This window comes from Muntiacus reevesi, chromosome 5 (genome assembly GCF_963930625.1).
Source record: "Muntiacus reevesi chromosome 5, mMunRee1.1, whole genome shotgun sequence".
NCBI classification, from domain to species: domain Eukaryota; kingdom Metazoa; phylum Chordata; class Mammalia; order Artiodactyla; family Cervidae; genus Muntiacus; species Muntiacus reevesi.
This window is the reverse complement of record NC_089253.1, coordinates 81,190,238-81,212,743: the sequence shown is the minus strand read 5'-3', so window position 1 is coordinate 81,212,743 and position 22,506 is coordinate 81,190,238. Positions and strand designations below refer to the sequence as shown.

The 22,506-nt window shown below is 39.0% G+C and overlaps 1 protein-coding gene across 1 annotated transcript in view; it reads right to left on the bottom strand.

Annotated features, from left to right (window-relative positions):
- The window catches only part of PLD5 (phospholipase D family member 5), a 382,456-nt gene that overhangs the window by 184,797 nt on the left and 175,153 nt on the right, over positions 1–22,506 (bottom strand). The window contains exon 2 of the mRNA XM_065935649.1: positions 15,160–15,296. Coding sequence (XP_065791721.1) covers positions 15,160–15,296 — 137 coding nt within the window. The remainder of the gene's footprint in view (positions 1–15,159; positions 15,297–22,506) is intronic.

The following is a 22,506-nucleotide window of genomic DNA, read 5'->3' as shown; positions in this document are numbered from 1 at the left end:
TTCTCAATATTAAATGCTATTTATTCAGTGATAGTTATAAAAAAGTATGTGTTAGATTACTCTATTACATATTAGCAATTTCTCAGCAGGTTTCTTTTTCTAACCAACTTCCATATGAGAACCTTTAAGTATATAATCTATAATCTTTAGTTCCTCCTCTCATAATTCCATTATTTTACCAAAATGAATTTCACCATGGAGGGATAAGAAACTTATCTAGATAATACATATTATCTAAACAAACAGAATACTGTTAAATGATACTAAACAGTATTATAACAGTATTAAAAACAACATTGTTTTTACATGGAAATTATTGCCCATTAAACAAGATTAGCTGCTCAGTCCTGATGTGTGAGACACTCTAAGACACCAAGAGAGAAAAACAGACAGGGACCCTTGTTCTCAGGGAGTTTTTGATCTTAGATGATGAGACAACGTAAAAATAGAAATGTTGATAGCACCCGTAGAAGGCCACATCTGCCATTCCAGAAATGAAATGGCCCTGAATTTGTGGAAAGGGGGCAAAGGAGTGAGATGCAGGTGGGGGCACCTTGGCCCAGGTCCCTAGGAGAATGCAAATACCCTCACAGAGAAGAGGCTCCAAACAGAAAGAAAACCACATGTAATGAGTACCTAATGAATACCTAACTCAAGCAGGGTTCTAAGTGCTCTATATTAACATTGCATGAGCAAAAAGAGCTACACTAGTTGGTGCACAAGGAGAGAAGATGACAAGAGAGGAATCATGGTCTGAGCTAGGGATTTTGGAATTGCTTGGTGAGAAGTAGAGGTGAAATCACAGGAATGACTCTGCCAAAGCAGAGAGTAGGAAATGAGAAAGAACAATACTTGAATATTGGCTGTGTCTATAAGAGGGCAATGAAAAGGCTATAAGAAATTGAATACACAAATGGACAAAACTCAGATTATATATAAAAACAGAATTCAGATCCACATGTGCAGGAAGAAAGCACAGAAATCAGCCTCTTATCCACAATAACTAGCCTTAGGAAGCCAGGCCATATAGGTCAGACATGTAGAAAGTCAGACTCCTATCTGTGGTAACAATCCACAGAGCCAAACAATGATTTTTGTAACTGAAATGACCAGGATTTTTTCATTTGATTAATAACTGATATCTTCTGTAATTTTTGTCCATGCTTCCAACTTAGAAACAACCAGAGACAGAAATATGCTGCCTTACTCCATCACATAGGCTGGCTCATTTTAATTAAGTTAGAAGCTAACCTAATGCTTCCTCCAGCATATAATGCACCTCCAGCATTCCGAGGCCAACAGCTTCCAATAAGTGCACACATGAAGGCTTCCTTTTTCCACTATAAAGTTTTCCCCCTTCTCTGCTTGACTCTGAGCCTCTACCAAATGCAACTGATGGTGACTGACTCCCTTACTATAGCAAGCTCTGAATAGTCTTTAATTTTTTCATTTGCTTGTTCTTATTTCCGCAGGATTATTGGCATAGAGATGGTTATCTTCGGAAAGGGCAAGAAAAATATCTTCCTCTGAATAAAAATGGGAGGAGGGAAGGATAAGTAAAGACACTTGGGGATTCTAAGGTGGCAAGAAAGCTGAAGTAACAAATTATACCACATAGATGCCATTTCTCAAAGTAATCTCTAAACAGAGATTCAGGAGAGGTAAGGTTGGGGCTGGAGGAAAGTGAAAGGAGTTTAGAACTGGAGAAAGAAAACAGGGAGCCAATAACAAATGGGTAAAATGCCCAGAGCAATCTACAGGTTTAATGCAATCCCTATCAAAATAACCATAGTATTTTTCACAGAACAAAAACAAATAAACTTCACATTTATATGGAATCAAAAAAGGCCATAAACAGTCCAAGTGATCTTGAGAACAGAGAACAAAGCTGGAGGTGTAATGCTCCCAGAGTTCAGACTAAAGCTATAGTAGTCAGAACAGTATGGTATTGGCCAAAAACAGGTACACAGATCGCTGGAACGGAATAGAGAGCCAAGAAATAAACCCATACATTTGTAACTGATTAATCTACAACATTCAGGTATGACCTAAATCAAATCAAATCCCTTGGTGTTATATAGTGGAGGTGATGAATAGATTCAAAGTATTAAATCTGATAGACAGAGACCCTGAAGAACTATGGATGGAGATTCATAACACTGTACCAGAAGCAATGACCAAAACTAACCAAAAGAAAAATAAATGCAAGAGAGCAAAGGGGTTATCTAAGGAGGCTTTACAAATAGTTGAGGAAAAAAGAGACGTGAAAGGCAAAGGATAAAGGGAAAGATATACCCAACTTAATGCCGAGTTCCAGAGAATAGCATGGAGAGATAAGAAAGCCTTCTTAAGTGAATAATGTAAGAAATAGAGGAAAAGAATAGAAAGGCAAAGACTAGACAACTCTTCAAGAAAATTGGAGATATCAAGGGAACGTTTCATGCAAGGATGGACATGATAGTGGGAAGGAGCTGACAGAAGCAGAAGAGAGTAAGAAGAGGTGGCAAGAATACATAGAAGAACTATACAAGAAAGGTCTTCATGGCTTGGATAACTATGATGGTGTGGTCACTCATCTAGAGCTGGATATCCTGAAGTCAAACAGGTCTTAGGAAGCATTACTATGAACAAAGCTAGCAGAGGTGATGGCATTCTAGCTGAGCTTTTTCAAATCCTAAAAGATGATGCTGTAAAGTGCTACACTCAATATGTCAGCAAATTTGGAAAACTCAGCAGTGGCCACAAGACTGGAAAAGATTCGTTTTCATTCCAATTCTAAAGCAGGGTAATGCCAAAGAACATTCAAACTACTGTATAATTGTGCTCATTTCACATGCTAGCAAGGTTATGCTCAAAAGCTTTCAAGCTAGGTTGCAGCAGTATGTGAACTGAGAACTTTCAAATGTACAAGCTGGCTTAGAAAAGGCAGAGGAACCAGAGATCAAACTGCCAGTATTCACTGGATCATGGAGAAAGCAAGATAATTCCAGAAAAACATCTATTTCTGCTTCATTGACTACACTAAAATCTTTGACTGTGTGTACCACAACAAACTGTGGAAAATTCTTAAAGAGATGAGAGTACCAGACCACCTTACTTGTTTCCTGAGAAACCCATATGAAGGTCAAGAAGCAACAGTTAGAGCCAGACAAGGAACAAGGAAAGTAAAACTGAAAGTGAAAGGTACTCAGTCGTGTCTGACTCTTGGCAACCCCATGGACTGTAATCCATGAAATTCTCCAGGCCAGATTACTGGAGTGGGTAGCCTTTCCCTTCTCCAGGGGATCTTAGTCCAAAATTGGGAAAGGTGTACGACAAGGCTGTATGTCGTCACCCTGTTTATTTAACTTATATGCAGAGTTCATCATGTGAAATGCCAGGCTGGATGAATCACAAGTTGGAATCAAATTGCCAGGGATAAACATCAATAACCTCAGATATGCAGAAGATACCACTCTAATGGCAGAAAGTGAAGAGGAACTAAAGAACTTCTTGATGAAGGTAGAAGAGGAGAGTGAAAAGGGTGGCTTGAAAGTTAATGTTAAAAAAATTAAGATCATGGCATAGACTTTTGTTGCTTTAATCAACTGATTAATAATAGTAATTGTAATAGTAACAAATATAGAAGAATTTTGCTACTTAAAACTTAATGGTCATAGGAAACTTAAAAATTTAAATTGATATTTATGTGTGAAGAAGTATGATAGGGTGAAAAATAAAACATTTAAAAATGTTTAAATGTCAATAAAACATTAAAAAAAACTAAAAATATGTTAGTACTAAGTTTTGAGAGGAATTAGAATGGAATATAAGCTCGAGAATAAATAAGGTGCTTCTCTGGTGGGCTAGTGGTTAAGAATCCACCTTGCAATGCAAGGGGCACCGGTTCGATCCCTGGTCTGGGAAGATTTCACATTTGGCAGAGCAACTAAGCCTGTGCACCACACTACTGAGCCAGCACGCTAGAGCCCGAAGAGTCACAACTCCTGAGCCCACACGCTGCAACTTCTGAAGCCCGAGCACCTAGTGCCTGTGTTCTACGACAAGAGAAGTCACCACGCTGAGAAGTGCACACGCTGTGATGGAGAGTAGGCCCTTCTCACACAACTACAGAAAGCCCAAGTGCAGCAACAAAGACCCAGCACAGCCAATAAATAAAAATTTTTAAAAAGAAAAAAAATTATGATCATGGCATCCAGTTCCATCACTTCATGACATACAGAAGGGGGAAAAGTGGAAGCAGTGACAGGCTTTATTTTCCTGGGCTCCAAAATCACTGTTGGATGGTGACTACAGCCATGAAATTAAAAGACTTGCTCCTTGGAAGAAAAGCTCTGACAAACTAGACAGTGTTTAAAAAAGCAGAGGCATCACTTTGCTGGTAAAGGCCTGTAGTCAAAGCTATGGTTTTTCCAATAGTCATGTACAGAAGTGAGAGGTGGACCATAAAGAAGGCTAAGCATCAAAGAATCAACGCTTTTGAATTATGGAGTTGGAGAAGACTTTTGAGAGTCTCTTGGACTGCAAGGAGATCAAACCAGTCAATCCTAAAGGAAATCAACTGTGAATATTCACTGGAAGGACTGATGCTGAAGCTGAAGCTCCAGTACTCTGACCACTTGATGGAAGAGCTAACTCACTGGAAAAGACCCTGATGCTGGGAAAGACTGAAGGCAACAGGAGAAGGGGGTGGCAGAGGATGAGATGCTTAGATAGAATCACCAACTGATTGGACATGAATTTGAGCAAACTCTGGGAGACAGTGGAGGACAGAGGAGCCAGGTATGCTGCAGTCCATGAGGTCGCAAAGAGTCAGACAGGACTAGGCATCTGAATAACCACAACAATCTATGACAAAGGAGGCAAGAATATACAAACAGGAAAAAAGACTCTTCAGTGGGTGGTGCTGGGAAAAGTGGAAAGCTACTTCTAAATGAATGAAATGAGAATATTTTTTATGCAGTACACAAAAATAAACTCAAAATATACTGGAGACCTAGATGTAAGACCAGAGACCATAAAGCTCCTAGAAGAAAGCATAGGCAGAACACACTTTGACATAAATAGGTATAATAATTTTTTGGATCTGTTTCCTAAAGCAAAGGAAACAAAAGCAAATACACACAAACGAGACCTTTTCACATGTAAAGCCTTTTGTACAGCAAGGAAAACCATCGACAAAACAACAAAAGAGACAGCCTATTAAACTGTTAATTTTTAACAATTTTAAGCCTATTAAAGCCTTAAACTTTTAAGCCTATTAAAAGAAGAAAATATTTGAATGTGATATGGCCAATAAGGGGTTAATATCAGAAATATATAAACAACTCATATAACTCAAAATAAAAAAAATAAACAACTCAATTAAAAAAATGGGCAGAAGTCCTGAATAAATATTTTTCCAAAGATGACATGCAAATCTCCAGCAGGCACATGAAAAGATGCTCAAGAACACCAGTTACTAGGGAAATGAAATCAAAGCCTCAGTGAGACACCTCACACCTGTCAGAATGCCCATTACCAAAAATTCTATGAACAAGAAAGGCTGGAGAGGATGTGGAAGAAAGGGAACCCTTGTACACTGTTGGTGGAACTGTAAATTGAGGCAGCCACTGTAGGAAACAGTATGGAGGTTTATCTAAAAATAGAACTACCATATAATCCAGCAATTCCTGTGTATATATCCAAAGAAAACAAAGACATTAATTCAAAAACACACATGTACCCCAGTGTTCATAGCAGCATTATTTAAAATAGCCAAGATATGGAAGCAATCTAAGAAACTATCAACAGATGAATGGATAAAGAAGATATGATACATGTATGTATGGAAGGAAATGGCAACCCACTTCAGTATTCTTGCCTGGAAAATTTCATGAACAGAAGAGCCTGGAAGGCTACAGGCCATAGGGTCACCAAGAGTTGGACATGACTTAGAGACTAAACGCAATATATATAATGGAATATTAGTCATACCAAAGAATGGGGTTTTTGCCATTTGCAACAATATAGATGGACCTGCCTGGAGGGAATTATGTTTAGTGAAATAAGTCCAAGACAGAGATAGACAAATACTGTATGTTATCATGTGTATGTGGAATCTTAAAATTAAAACAAATAAATGAATATAACAAAACAGAAACAGACTCACAAATACAGAGAACAAACTTGTGGTTACTGGTAAAGAAAGGGAAATGGGGAGGGGTAAGATAGAATTATGGCATTAAGAGGTACAATAAGTTACAAATAAATAAGTTACAAGAATATATTATTGTACAACATGGGGAATATAGAAAATACTTTATAATAACTTTAAATGGAGTATAATCTATAAAACTATTGAATCATTATTTTGATTCAATAATATTGAATTGAATCATCATATACTCAATCATTGAATCATCATATACTCACAATGGATATAGTATTCTAAATCAGCTTTGTAAATCAACTATGTTGTTTAGTTGCTAAGTCATGTCTGACTTCTTGTGACCCCATGGGCTGTAGACCTTCAGGCTCCTTGTCAGTGGGTTTCCCAGGCAAAAATACTGGAGTGGCTTGCCAGTTGCATCTCCAGGAGATCTTCCTAACCCAGGGATCGAACCCGAGTCTACTGCACTGGAGGCGTATTCTTTTACCTCTAAGCACCACTCAACTTCAATTAAAAAAAGAAATAGGTAAAATGGCTCACTTTTGATACTGGCATTATAAAAGGAAAAATACATTAAGAAATGTATAAGGGAAACAGGTTCAATGTGAGCTAAAATGGAGAAACTAGGAGAAAATGTAGAACAAAAGCTCCAGAGCCAGTTTTTGCCTTAGTCCACCTTTCATCATGATTGTTTGTTTAGTACTTAGAAATCTGTTTGTAGTACCAGGTGCTCTAGGCTTTTATATTCTTTCCTGTTCCTTGGGGGTGGGGGGTGTAGATTAATCTTTCTCTTTCTCTTTAGACAGAAAAGCACTCAGATGTCAAATATGAAGCCAAAAACCAGGTCTTCTAAATTTGGGAGCAACACTAATTTAAAAACATGGTTGGGTTTGTCAATATAAACTATGGTAGATCAAAGTTAATCTAGAGATTAACTAGATTAACTAGTTAAACTAGAGAAAAAATTTGTAGCCTAAGAAAAGGATAAAAAAAATGGATGAAAAAACTCTTATTTTGGAGCAAAGTTAAATGGAATGTAAAAGGGGACTGCAAATATTTTTAATGAACTTATGTCCCTTAATAAAAAGAATAGTCAACACTTACCATGCATTTATCATATGACAAATGTTACTGTTTGAAAGGTACTTGCATTAACATACTTAGTCTTTGCAGAAACCTCTCAAATAGGATATCATAATTGTCTTCATCATAGAGATGAAAAAAAAAAGTGTTATAATAAAATTGAGAAATTTGCCCCAAATTGCAATTCTCCTAAGTGGTACAGTCAAATTCAAACACAGGGAATTTGGCCCCTATAGTCCACGTTCTTATTTCTAAAATATGAAAGCAAGGAAAGGAAAAATGATGAAGGAATGCTGCTCAGTCACAAAAGCAATTTTAAAAGCCTCTTCTCTGGTGTCCTTGTGTCCTCATCACCAATATCCTTGGGGGATAATTTAATGACACTCTTAGAACTTAAAGTTTTGATATTTAAAAGAATGCACAAAAGGAACCAGGGCTCATTAGACAGGAGACAAACACCAGGTCTCAGAATCAGAAAATTCAAAATGGGGCTGGAACAGCTTGCAGCTTCCAGGAGGCAAGGCTGCTCTTGGAGATATCTAGAATAATGTCCAAATGTACAAAAGACAGCTCCTACTAGCCAAGAATAAAAAGGACATTAAAAGGGAAAACAATGATTATAGTCTATTGGAGCAAGTTGTATCTGTTAAAATAGCTCTAAAATCATGATACAAAGAGAAAGCACAAACCACTAGGAGGTGATTGTCAATGCACAAAGAGGTCTCTCAATACTATCTTCTAGAAATGTTATATGTTGATGATCCAAATTATATACATCCTATTTGAGAGATGCAACTGGGTTATTAATATATAGATACCTCAGTGGCTCAGATGGTAAAGAATCTGCCTGCAATGCAGGAGACCCAGGTTCGACCCTTGGGTTGAGAAAATTCCCCTGGAGAAGGAAATGGTAACCCACTCCAGTATTATTCTTGCCTGGAGAATCCCATGGACAGAGGAGCCTGGCAGGCTATATAATTCACGGGGTTGCAAAGGGTTGGACACGACTGAGCAACTAACACTTTGGCACTTTCATGAATATATTATTTTAAAGTAAGTAAATAATGGATCGGAAAAAGAAATTCAGAAAACAAAGATATGAAAAACATAAAATAGGGAAGCCAGCTTTCTAACAGAGAAATTGTAAAATTTATACAATGTATAAAAAGTGTGTGTGTGTGTTGGTGGTGGAGGTGCCCTATTAAACTGAGTCTGCCTTTACTATACTTTTTGTAGCCAAACCTTGGTGGTGTAGACCACCCTTTATTAGAGAACAACTATTATAACTTACCCTACTCCCCTGGTGGCTCAGTGGCAAAGAATCCACCTGCAACGCAGGAGATGCAGGTTTGATCCCTTGGTCAGGAAGATCTCCTGGAGTAGGAAATGGCAACCCACTCCAGTATTTGTGCCAAGGAAAATCCCATGGACAGATGAGCCTCGTGGGCTATAGTCCATATGGTTGCAAGAAGTTGGACATTACTGAGCAACTGAACACACACATAGTAACTTATACATTAATTACCCAGCCTAAAATATTACATGGGTTCCATTTTATACAGACCCAAGTCCATTCACTTTAGGGTAAAAGCAAATTACTGGGTTCAGGAATAGTGGGGATTATATTGGTTGGTCTGAGTTGGTCCATTCCCTTTATGCTTCAGACCAAATGGGCACAAGCTAAAATGGATATGCAGATTTGTGAGTGAGCCCAACCAGGCTAGTAGTCACCCAGACCCAGACCAAGGACGGATTCACAAGGATGAGAGGCAAGTGGGAGGGAGCCCAGGAGCAGGGGCTGACATAATTAATAATTGCCTGGATAGAAATGATGGCAAACATCCATCGATATATTTAGAAGTCAACAATAGCCCACCTGGAAATTTATGTTTATTTAGCTTGTTTATTGAGAATTTACATTACTATAGTTTATGAGAATTGGGCTTGAGATGGAAAAGGAGCAAGGTACAAAGTGATTCTGTGTGAATTTATCTGCGAGGTGTGGTAAAGAAAAATCCTTCTTCTAGTAAGTGTCTAACGATGTCTCTAGTGGGGCAGTAACAATCCAAAACAACTGATGTAGAGTTTGTCCAGGATAGATGCAACTGCAGAATGAGAAATGGAGGTCTCTCATCCAAATTGGTGAGTTCCACAGGTGAGCAGGTGTTCTGCATGTGAGCAGCAGTGGGAGGTAAGTTCCAGTATCTCTGGTCCCTGGGGATGTGACATGGGAAACATCACAGTTCATGGCTACATCTTGCAGGAATGGTGTAAAATAATAATTAGGGCCACTGCTGCTGCTGCTGCTAAGTTGCTTCAGTCGTGTCTGACTCTGTGCAACCCCATAGACGGCAGCCCACCAGGCTCCCCCGTCCCTGGGATTCTCTAGGCAAGAACACTGGAGTGGCCACTAGTGAACCACAAATTAGCCCAAACACAGGATGTATACAATCTCCACTGGCCGTTTAAGTCATTCTTGACTTTCAGTAATGCCCCAGAGCCCGCTGAAATATAATTTCTTGGTAAATCTAGAAAATCTGCCTTTCACCCTCTCGGGTGATCAAGTGATGTGGAGGCTTATATTACTAGGAACTGAATCAGCAATTAAAAACACACAGGAAAATGATGGAAAGTACATATAAATTCAATACAAAGAGACAGAGAAATAGGTCAAAGTCATTTACTGAAGTCAAAAAGATCTTGTTTCTGGGCACAAAAACTGAGATTGGTTGAAATACACTTTGGAAAATATGTTTAGAGCAGTTATTTTATTGACTCATATGGAAAACTATAATCGAGGGTATCATTATTCTACTATTAGAACAGTATTACAGAAGCTAAGTAATAAAAAGAAGAGAAATAAAATAAGTCAGGAAATAATAAATCACAAATTGGATATTATTTATTGGGAGATACATGTTTTAGAGAGACATATAAAAGACTCAACAAAGAAAGACATGTTGAGTGGGTGGTATGACTCAGAGTGGGAATATGTCAGAGGACAGAAAGGTATCTAGGCTAGTTAGTAGAGATAAAATGAATTAAAGCAATATATTTAGAAAAGAGTACACTGGGTGAAGAGACCTTGGAAAGGGGCTGTCAAAACAGTGAGAAGCTGCTGACAGACTGTAGGATGTCTTGTATTCTTTCAACTTTCAGGAGTGAGGAGTGCTACAAACACAGAGGGAGCTTAATTACAAAGGTAATGAGATCTCAGCAAAGGCTGCACTGAGCAAGCTGCACTCTTTAGGATAATGACACCATAAGGAGAAGAACATAAAGAGAAAACATTGCAAGTGAAAGTGTTTGTCGCTCAGTTGTGTCTGACTCTTTGCGACCCCATGGACTATAGCCTGCCAGGCTCCTCTGTCCATGGGATTCTCCAGGCAAGAATACTGGAGTGGGTTGCCATTCCATTCTCCAGGGATCTTCCTGACCAGGAATTGAACCCTGGTCTCCCACCTTGCAGGCAGATTCTTTACCATCTGAGCTATCAGGGAAGCCCATATAAGGAGAAGAACATAAAAAGAAAACTGTGTGAGTCAGTAAAAGGTAACTGGAAGCTGAGCATCATGTGACTTCCTCAGCACCACCTTGAGGCTGGAATGGTTAATGACAGGAAAAGGTCATAAGAGGAGGACGAGAACTTTGTAGAGAAGGGCAAAGTTGAGACTGGTATGCTAGGGCTTCTGCAGATTGGCAGTTTTCCCTCCTAGTCTATATCAGCACCAGCGTGCTCAGTGGGTGCATCTCCAAACAATGCTACTTCTTTTACCTGGGGCATCCCTGCCTGGAGGAACCTAGGACTGAAGAACGAGGAACTCACTCTCTCTGCAAGCTGCTGGTAGGGGTGAGCAATGGCTGAGGATGCCCTGAGAATAGGATAGGTGGGACTAGGAGTTAACCAGTTTAAGAACTGGCAGCATGGTTGAGGCACAAGATCCAAGGAGGCAATTAAGAGTATAGGATGCTACAGGAAGTATCCAAGACACACTGGTCATGGTCTAAGAAATGGATAAAAACAAAGCGAAACCAGAAGGGGCTGTTAGTACAGGAGGAGGTTTAGGGAAATGGGAGATTGAATATGCAAATCAGTAATGGCCAGTCCACATATGTGTGTGTGTGTGTGTGTGTGTGTGTGTGTGTGTGTGTGTGTGTGTGTATGGTAGAACTCTGACCTCATAACCTGCAGCTTGCTGCCCAGGAAACCAACTTCTTATCTATAATAACCAGCCCAGCAAGTCAGCCTGCTCTGAGTCAGACTTGTAGGAAGGAGGATTGCTATCTCTAATAATAATCCAGGAAACTAAACAATAACTTCTGAAATCAAGATAACCATAACTTAATTAATAACTGCCATTTTCCCTTATTTTTGTCCCTACTTCCAATTTAGAACCAACCGGAGAAGACAAATATGTAACCCTAACCCATCACGTAAGATGCCCGCTCCCCCAGCTGCCTCCAGCTCCCGCAGGCCAATGGCGCACACCACTATGAAGCTTTCCCCCTCCGCTGCCTGCCTCTGAGTCTCTGCTAAAACACAGGTGACTCAGTGAACTTCGTTTCATAGCAAGCTCTGAATCAATAGCTCTGTCCTCATGTTCACTTCATTCATTCTCAAATGTTTATTCTCTTTGTTTACCTCTACAGAATCAAAGACTAGTAAAATCAAGATAAAGCATAGATTCAGGATGAGTGTGAAGTGGGGAGGGAATAGGAAGCTAGTTGCAAATAGAAAAGGGGAATTCTGTATGCTTAGGAAGGGACAGGGAGACAGCTGACATTTATATATTGCTTGCTATGAGTTTCCTGTGGCTTGGTTGTAGATTTATACAATTTACTGAAGCCTCATAAAACCTTGTGAGAGAGATTTTGTTTAATCTACCATTTTAAGGGAAATAAAACTAAAACAGTTTTCATAACCCATCGGGAGTGGAGTGGCATCCAAAGCCAGGTTTCCTCTTTGCACTCTGTCGGGCCACTCTCCTAAACCTTCTCTAACTTTCCCACTGCACTTCTGACCACAATCGCCACGACTGTCTCATGAACTACGCTGCGACTCCTTGTTCAGTCCTTTGTTGCTCTGCAAAAAGGTGAATAACATAAATTACATATCTTGCCCAAGATAACACAACAAGTAACTGGTAGAATGTAAATTTGAATCCAAGTCTTTCAAATTTTGAAGTCCATGGTCTTTCACTACATTAGGCTACCTGAGAGGTGGAGTAGTTTGCTGGCAGGTGCAAAGGCAAAGTGGGTACTAAATTTATTGACTTGAAGTGGTTAAACACAGCTAAGGCTAGAGTACTGAAAATAAATTTTACAGTTACTAACAATGATGGCAAGAGATGGAACTGGTGGTTAGAAGGCCTATTGTTTTTTAGTCACTCGGTCATGTCCAGCTATTTTGGGACCCCATGGACTGTAGCTTGCCAGGCTCTTTTGTCCATGGGATTTCCTAGGCAAGAATACTAGAGTGGATTGCCATTTAATTCTTCAGGGGATCTTCCTGATCCAGGGATCAAACCCGCATCTCCTGCATTGCAGGCGGTTTCTTTACTGCTGAGCCACCATCCCAGCCCAGAAGGTCTGTTAGCCAGGCACAGAAGGAGGGAGGGAGTCCTGGAAGTTAGAAGGTAATGTTGCCTACAGTGATAAGGAGATAGTACTGACATAAGAAAAGGTCATCAAATTAAAACGAGAATGATTGATGGTGGGGAAACGGTCTGTCCCACTGGAGACTGGGACTGGATTGGTGTGTAAGAAATTGCAGTTGCCTTGCCTCCACCCTGTGCTCTGGAGAGAGGGGAAAAAGCAGAAGCTTCTTGGGATGAGGACAGGAGGAAGCCAGATATGACTAAGGAAGATATGCAAAAGTGACAAGGCTGAGAATGCAGGAGAAAGGAAATACAAGACACAGGAGAAGAGACTGTAGAAGAAAGGAAGACCTGGAGGGGCTGCAAGTTCTGGCAAAGAGTTGCAGGGCTTCCCAGGTGGCCCTAGTGGTAAAGAACCTGCCTGCCACTGCAGGAGATATAAGAGGCTTAGGTTCAGTCCCTGGGTTGGGAAGATCCCCTAGAGAAGGAAATGGCAACCCACTCCAGTATTCCTGCCTGGAGAATCCCACGGACAGAGGAGCCTAGTGGGCTATACTCCAGAGGGTTGAAAAGAATCAGACACGACTGAAGCAATTTAGCACATGCAACCTAGTGATCAAGGCAATAATTGCAACTACCCAAGGAAAAGAAAGCAGGAAAATGGTTGGTAACTGGAAGAATACATTCTAGACAGAGGGAGAAGCAATATTGAGTCATCAGGATTTAGTTATTGATTAAGATGGAAGAAATAACCAGGTCAAATTCCAATTGTATGAGCTGAAAATTAAAATTAGAATAAATTTTATAATAGATTCCTCCAAGTTAAAATAGGCATAATTTGAAGGCTTCCCCTTTTTTTGTTGTAAAAAAACACACACACACCTGGTAACATTTGTTAAAAGGTCCTGGGTATTTTGTCTTAAGGAAGTCATTACAGTTTGACCTTTACAAAGTTGCTCTCTAGATTCTGGAGTTTGCCATTTAAAGTACTCAGCAGTCTTCATTACAGGTGAGCTGAGAGAGGGGGGCTGAGCCACCCCAGTGGATAAGCATGACTCACTGGCCCCCTGCCCATAGTAAGCTTATATGTCTCATGTAACAGGATTAGCACAAGGTAGTGATGCAGACAGACTTTTCAGGAGGAAGATAATGATGATCTATGGTTTTTCTCTTTCTTTCCTGATAATCCCAATATAATTTTCCTCCCAAATTCAGTCTGGGAAGTAACCATATTTAGGAACACCTATCTAGCATGAAGGAATAACCTAAAATGTATACTGATTTCTCTCCTGTACCCTTGTTCTACACAGTACTGTTGCCTGGTAATTATAATGTATCATGGGTTAAAAAGAACCCCCAAATTTCTATTGTCTTATCCAGATTTTTTTTGTCAGACATTCAACCCTCAAGACAAAATATCTAGGACAAAAACTTACATATACATTACTAGGCTGTGGTTGATTGTAAGCTAGAAAAGAGGGGCACTTTGACTAATGCTTTTCAAAGGAAAAAAATAATATTTAAAATTCATTATAAGCACTAATTCATAATAACCATGTCATTTTATGACCTCACTTCAACTCTGCAGCACACAAACATAAAAATAAACCTCTTGTTTCTCTGCCCCTTCTTGGTACATTTTTACATCCTCCTACGAACCTCAAAAAACAAAGTAGTACCTAGGGAGGAGTTGGATGAGGAGATTTATGAGGATAAAGCCATGCTGTGATGGCTCTGCAGTCAGAAGTGACCCTAGGGAAATGCTATTTAGTCTACCTGAAGAAAAATAATACAGATATGTAACAGGAAAGTTGTTGTAATTTCTGGATGAAAAATAAACTTTGTGCTAAACTGGGACAGACTGAGGAGGCGCATGTCTTCTCATCGATACACTTATTTATTTGATCCCTAATTTTAAGCTGGAATTTTCCCTGAGATGTGTGTTTAACTTCTGATTGACAACAACTAGCACGGTATCCTCAGTCTGTTGAGGCTTTCATTACTGCCAAGCTTATTATGGAACAAATCAAAACCTCATACACAGAGGTCTCCGGAAATGCCGATTGTTGCAAAATTTCATTTTGTCAACCACACTTCTGTACAGAATATGCCCAAACTGTAAACTGAATTAAATCATGACTCATTTTTAGTCCCTTAGTCTAAATAAACGCAAAATCCCCAGTGGACAGCGACTTATGCTTAACCCAATAGGCAGTTAGGTGCTCACGTGTGTTTATGACATTTTTCTCTCACTGTCCAAGACCCCCTCTGACTTTCTCACCCACTCCCTAAAAGAGAATTTTTAAATTTCTGTTTGTTACCTCTTACCGACATTTATTTTGACAATTTTTTTCTGACAGTCCATCTTCATCCTCTCCCATGATATCCACAGCTGAAAATATCAAAGCAACGAGGATGGCAAAGCAACACACCAGCGCAAAGATCACGATGCACTTCTGCTGGGACTGCAAGAGAGAGAAGATAGAGAAAAGTAAGTGAAGCAGCTGTGGCTTAGGGACTTCAAGCTGTGACAGCTTTTCTAAAAGCTCCATGCAAAACCCTTTGGGGAAGAGTTAGTTTTCTTACTGCCAGAGGAGCACTACTCTCTGGATGAAATGTCTAAGACCTTTATACTTATTCCTTAACACAGCTTTCAAACCCTTGCTAAATATGTTAGAATCTATTAAATAATTCAGGTGCTACATCAAGACTTCCAAATGAATTTGCTCTTTTTCTTTCTAATCAAAAGTATTCCAGAAAAGATGACTATAAGACCCATTACTGCAAATTAAAAATGAAACACAAGGTGGCTCAATAATTATTCTCTGTTCCCTGTTATCACCACTATGCAAACTGCATTTAAACTCTGTATCCTCTTGCTTTTCGCATCTCATCTTCCTCTTAAGATCTTTATGGTGCGATGACTTCAGGAAAGATGCCCTTGGTGGTCAGGATCAATTCTGCACTTTGACCAGAAAACTGCATCTATCAGATGCCAGCATCATGGGTCATTAAGCAACATCATGCATTTCAAAACACTGAATAAAATCTTAACCAATGTTCATGGTGTTGACAGGATTTTCACTTAGAAATCCAAACCCAAGTTTCAGGTGTTAAAATAAATCATGTCCTTATCTTTAGACCCAAGTGTTATAATGTTATCTCTATGTCCAGGGGTTCATGGTCAAAGGTGGCAGAAAATCAGGCTATGTTACTAGGCAAAAACCATGACCACGGGGACAAATAATTTTGCCTACATTCTTTTTATTAGATAAATTGAGATGGGGAGAATAGAAGAAAGAGCAATTTTAAAAAATATTTTTGCAGCTTCTAGGGAGTATTTTCAGAAGGAGCAAGAATGACCTTTGACCAGGCAGCCAGGAGCATTCTCTTAGCAATGGGACACATACGCACAGATATGCATGTACAGGCACATAGATTTCAGAGCTTTGGCGACACCAGCTGGCTTTGTTTCCTCCTACCACCCTCCTGCCCTTCATCCCTGCAGCCACATGGTCTCCAAAGAATCATGGAATCTTCTAAAGTACAGTGTCCAGTTTGTCCAGCGGCAGCCTCAGGTTACAGATTACACAGAAAGATGTAGTCTGGAAATAATTTTGTTGCTGCGACCAGGCACTACCACTTCAAATGGTTGTTTCTTTCTAGTGTTTTCTAACCCTCCCTCAGGTCTCATCTCACAGAAGAACCTGTTCCAAGTCCACTCGTGCCTGTCATTATGTTCTTCTCCTACTGCACACTCAGGGATACAGTGAGAGAAAACACAAGTAAGATATACCATTGTTCTTTAACCACATGTTCTGGGTACCTCTAGGGCATCTACAAGCAACAAACCAAGAGCCTAACAAATAGAAGGTGCTCAAGAGGTAGTGACTGTATAAACAAATACAGAGTGGATGAATGAAATGAGAATCACCACGCAAATGGAGAGCAACATGAGGTATTGCTTCCAGTGACCTTCCTGAAACAAAATTGGTTCATTTCCACCTTTTGGTGACTGTAAATCTTGCAGCTCATTCTTTTTCACATTGTTTGGGATCTAGAGGCAAATCTATGGGCCTAGCTTATCAACTCTGCAAAATTCTGCAGAATAGATTATGCATTCATCTTGCTCCTTTACTTGGCATTCATCCTTGAATCTTCACTAATTTTAAAGAACCAGCGCTATAAACTTGTTGAAGGCTCAGACTTTAGAAAAAGATTGCTTGGACTCTGCCACTTAATAGCTGTATGCCCTTGGGCAAGTATTTAGCCTTTATGCTTTAGATTCTTTGTCTGTAAAATGGGCATAATAATAACAACAACTGCCTTATAGGATTGTTATTAAAAGTTAAATTAAATAAGATAATTTATGTAAGTACTTAGAACAGTGCCCAAAAAATAAAGAGCACTAAATGAGTGTTATTGTTAGTATATTGTACTATATGAATCTCTGTAAGTTGCCTCAAGTATTTTGGGGAAACAAGGTAAAGATATGAATAAACCGAAACATACAACAAAAAATGCAAGGAGGTCTAGAGAAAGGCTGAGAGATAGACAGAGACAGAGAAGAACAGGAAGAAATAAGACAAAAAGAGAGAAAAGAAATGTGAGTTGGAAGTTTTCTAGGATAAAATTAAGAAACTGATCTAGATCAGTATTCACAATTCAAAACACAGCATTTCTCAAACTAAAGCATGCATCTAAATTACCTGGAGAGCTTATTAAAACATTCATTGACGAGCCCCACTTCCAGAGTTTTTGATTCATTAGGTCTGGGGTGGGGCCCACGAACATGCATTTATAACAATTTCCCATGGGGATGTTGATGATCCCAGCCCAGGTGCCATACTTTGATGTATCAAAGTGTCATCTCTACTAAATGCTGCTTAATATATATTCAGTATTCAAATCCACCTGCCTACAGTATTTTATTTTCAAACATTAAAGGGATCATGATAAATACACCCTACTAATCCAAACGTAAATCTTGCAATTTTTTTTCTTTGTGAAGGTTTAAAAAATTATTTAAACAATAATTTTTTTAACTTTTTGAATAAATTTTCTTCTGCTCTTTACTTGATATTTTAATGATACTCATCATTCATATAATCAGAAAATGTTTGCTGTTAGTTACTTCATTAAAAAGAAAATAAATCACCAGGGTCCCACTGAGATATGACTGTCATCAACATTTTCTTCTGGTTCTTTCCTATATCACATCTACCTATATAGAAATCTGATAATATTAATAGCATTCTTTATACAGTTTTGCATCCTGCTTTTTGTACAACATCATGTTTTACTATATTAAATATTCTTTTAAAACATAGTTTTAAGTTGTTGTGTAGTGTTTCACTGCATGAAAAATAATTCTCTCCTTTGCTCACAAATCTCTCCTTCAAAGCCACTAATTCTATGACAGAAATAAAGATTAAACATTTCCCCCATTTTATTAATTTCTCTATAAATTATAAATAGAAACACACAAAAAACTTTTAGAGATTTAAAATAATATGATATTCACATTAATTTAATACAGAAGATCCTCTAACCCAGGATAATACAATTAAATATTTTCTCAGAATCCTAGAGACAGCAGCATGTCAGCTGTGGGTACTGTATGTAGGTCAAGAAGCAATAGTCAGAACCAGACATAGAACAATGAACTGGTTCAAAATTCAGAGAGGAGTATGTCAAGGTTGTATATTGTCACCCTGCTTATTTAACTTATATGCAGAATACATCCTGTGAAATGCTGGGCTGGATGAATCATAAGCTGGAATCAAGATTGCTGGGATAAACATCAATAACTTCAGGTATGCAGATGACACCACCCTAATGGCAGAAGGCGAAGAGGAACTAAAGAGCTTTTTGATGAAAGTGAAAGAGAAGAGTGAAAAAGTTGGCTTAAAGTTCAACATTCAAAAAACTAAGATCATGGCATCTGGTCCCATCACTTCATGGCAAACAGATGGGGGGAAAAGAAAACAGTGGCAGATTTTATTTTCTTGGGCTCCAAAATCACTACGGACGGTGACTGCACCCATGAAATTAAAAGAGGTTTGCTCCTTGGAAGAAAGACCATGACAAATCTAGACAGCATGTTCAAAAGCATAGACATTACTTTGCTGACAAAGGTCCATATAATCAAACCTATGGTTTTTTCAGTGGTCATGTATGGATGTGAGAGTTGGGCCATGAAGAAGACTGAGCGCCAAAAAATTGATGCTTTTGAACTGTGGTGTTGGAGAAGACTCTTGAGAGTCCCTTGCACAGTAAGGAGATCAAACCAGTCAATCCTAAAGGAAATCAGCCCTGAATACTCATTGCAAGTACTAATGCTGAAGCTCCAATACTTTGGCCACCTGATGTGAAGAACTGACTCATTGGAAAAGACCCTGATGCAGGGAAAGACTGAAGGCAGAAGGAGAAGGGGATGACAGAGGATGAGATGGTTGAATGGCAACACCAACTCAATGGACATGAGTTTGAGCAAACTTTGGGAGATACTGAAGGACAGAGAAGTCTGGCATGCTACAAGTTCATGGGGTCGCAGAGTTGGACATAACTTAGCAACTGAACAACAGCAACAAAGTCTTAAATAATCTAAATTTCTACCGTAAGAATGTAGAAATCTTTTTTTAAAAAAGCAAGATAAACTGAAAATAGAGAAATAGAAATAATACAGACCAGAATTCATTTAAATACAAAATAAAAAATACCAAGAAGATTTAACAATGAAACAAAAGCCTGGTTCTTTTGGAAAATCAATAAAATTGATAAATTTTCAGCTATACCTATATGAAAAAAGCAAGGAGACGCAAATTAAAAATAGCTCTATTAAGTCATATAAAATGAACCAAAAATAAGGTAATATTATGAATAAGTTGAAATTAATCAGTGTAGATAAAATGGACAACTTTTGCAAAATAAAATTACTAAACCTCACTCAAAAAGAACCAGGTAAACTTAATACCCTTATATCAATGAAAGGAAATGAGTTTTTAAATTTAAAACGTTCACACAGAGGAAACTCCAAGTTTAGGTGATATCATTTTAGAAATCAGTTCAGTTCAGTTCAGTGGCTCAGTTGTGTCCAACTCTTTGCAACCCCATGGACTGCAGCATGCCAGGTATCCCTGTCCATCACCAATCCTGGAGCTTACTCAAACTCATGTCCATTGAGTCAGTGATGCCAATCCAACCATCTCATCCTTTGTCGTCCCCTTCTCCTGCCTTCAATCTTTCCCAGCATCAGGGCCTTTTCCAGTGAGTCAGTTCTTCGCATTAGGTGGTCAAAGTATGGAGTTTCAGCTTCAGCATTAGTCCTTCCAATGAATATTCAGGACTGATTTCCTTTAGGATAGACTGATTGGATTTCCTTGCAGTCCAAGGGACTCTTAAGAGTCTTCTCCAACACCACAGTTCAAAAACATCAATTCTTCAGCTCTCAGCTTTCTTTATAGTCCAACTCTTACATCCATACATGACCACTGGAAAAACCATAGCTTTGACTAAACAGACCTTTGTCAGCAAAGTAATGTCTCTGCTTTTTAATACACTGTCTAGGTTGGTCATAGCTTTTCTTCCAAGGGGCAACTGTCTTTTAATTTCATGGCTGCAATCACCATCTGCAGTGATTTTGGAGTCCCCTAAAATAAAGCGTCTCACTGTTTCCACTATTTCCCTATCTATTTGCCATGAGGTGATGGGACCCGATGTATGTTCTCAGCTTTCTGAATGTTGAGTATTAAGCCAACTTTTTCACTCTCTTTCCCTTTCATCCAGAGGCTCTTTAGTTCCTCTTCACTTTCTGCCATAAGGGTGGTGTCATCTGCATATCTGAGGTTATTGATACTTGTCCTGGCAATCTTGATTTCAGCTTGTGCTTCGTCCAGCCCAGCATTTCTCATGACGTACTCTGCATATAAGTTAAATAAGTAGGGTGACAATATAGCTTTGATGTACTCCCTTCCCTATTTGGAACCAGTCTGTTGTTCCATGTCCAGTTCTAACTGTTGCTTCTTGGACTGCATACAGATTTCTCAGGAGGCAGGTCAGCGGGTCTGGTATTTCCATCTCTTTCAGAATTTTCCACAGTTTGTTGTGATCCACACAGTCAAAGGCTTTGGCGTAGTCAATAAAGCAGAACTAGATGTTTCTCTGGAACTCTGTTGCTTTTTTGTGGAGAAGGCACTGGCAACCCACTCCAGTACACTTGCCTGGACAATCCCATGGACAGAGGAGCCTGATAGGCTTCAGTTCATGGGGTCGCTAAGACTGAGCATCTTCACTTTCACTTTCCACTTTCATGCATTGGAGAAGGAAATAGCAACCCACTCCAGCATTCTTGCCTGGAGAATCCCAGGGACAGGGGAACCTGATGGGCTGCCATCTACGGGGTCACACAGAGTCGGACACAACTGAAGCGACTTAGCAGCAGCAGTTTGCTTTTTTGATGATCCAATGGATGTTGGCAATTTGATCTTGGTTCCTCTGCCTTTTCTAAATCCAGATTGACCATCTGAAAGTTCATGGTTCACGTACTGTTGAAGCCTGGCTTGGAGAATTTTGAGCATGTGAGATGAGTGCAATTGTGTGGTAGTTTGAGCATTCTTTGGCATTGCCTTTCTTTGGGATTGGAATGAAAACTGACCTTTTCCAGTCCTGTGGCCACTGCTGAGTTTTCCAAATTTTCTGGTATATTGAGTGCAGCACTTTCACAGCATCATCTTTTAGGATTTGAAATAGCTCAACTGGAATTCCATCACCTCCACTAGCTTTGTTGGTATTGATGCTTTCTAAGGCCCACTTGACTTCACATTCCAGGATGTCTGGCTCTAGGTGAGTGATCACACCATTGTGATTATCTGGGTCATGAAGATCTTTTTTGTAGAGTTATTCTGTATATTCTTGGCACCTCTTCTTAATATCTTCTGCTTCTGTTAGGTCCATACCATTTCTGTCCTTTATTGAGCCCATCTTTACAGGAAATGTTCCCTTTTATCTCTAATTTTCTTGAAGAGATCTCTAGTCTTTCCCATTCTATTGTTTTCCTCTGTTTCTTTGCATTGATTTTAGAAATAAACATTATCAATTCCATAAAATTTTTTCCAGAAAGCGGAAGAGAGGGAAAATCTTCCTAACACATTCTGAGGTTACTTTTACCCTGATAGAAAAACCAAACACTTAAGAAAAAACTTTTTTCTCCTATTGTTTAATGATGCATTGCCTAGAAAACCAAGTCACTACAGTCATAATGCAACATTTATTTAATGTCTACCCCACTCAAAAGGAGCACAAGGAGGGATCTGCAATGGCCATAACCTCAACAGGGAACAGAATTTCTCAATTTTCTTCAGAATTCTTACAACAATTGCAGAAGATCTTATCCATCTGAGCACACCTTGAACTGAAAGACAAAACATCAGCTACACAGTCTGCCTTTTTTTTTTTTTTTTTAAATGCATACTACAGTTCTCCCAATGGTACTTAAGGGTGTCCCTCTTTTAGGAAATTTTCACTCTTTTTACCAGACCAATAATGAAAATTATTTCTACAGTAACATAAAGGCTTATATCTTTTCCCTTTCAAGGACATGCAAATTCATTATCTGATCATGCATTAATTTTCTACCTTTTGGTCTCTTTCACTAAACTGAGCTCTTTGAGTTCT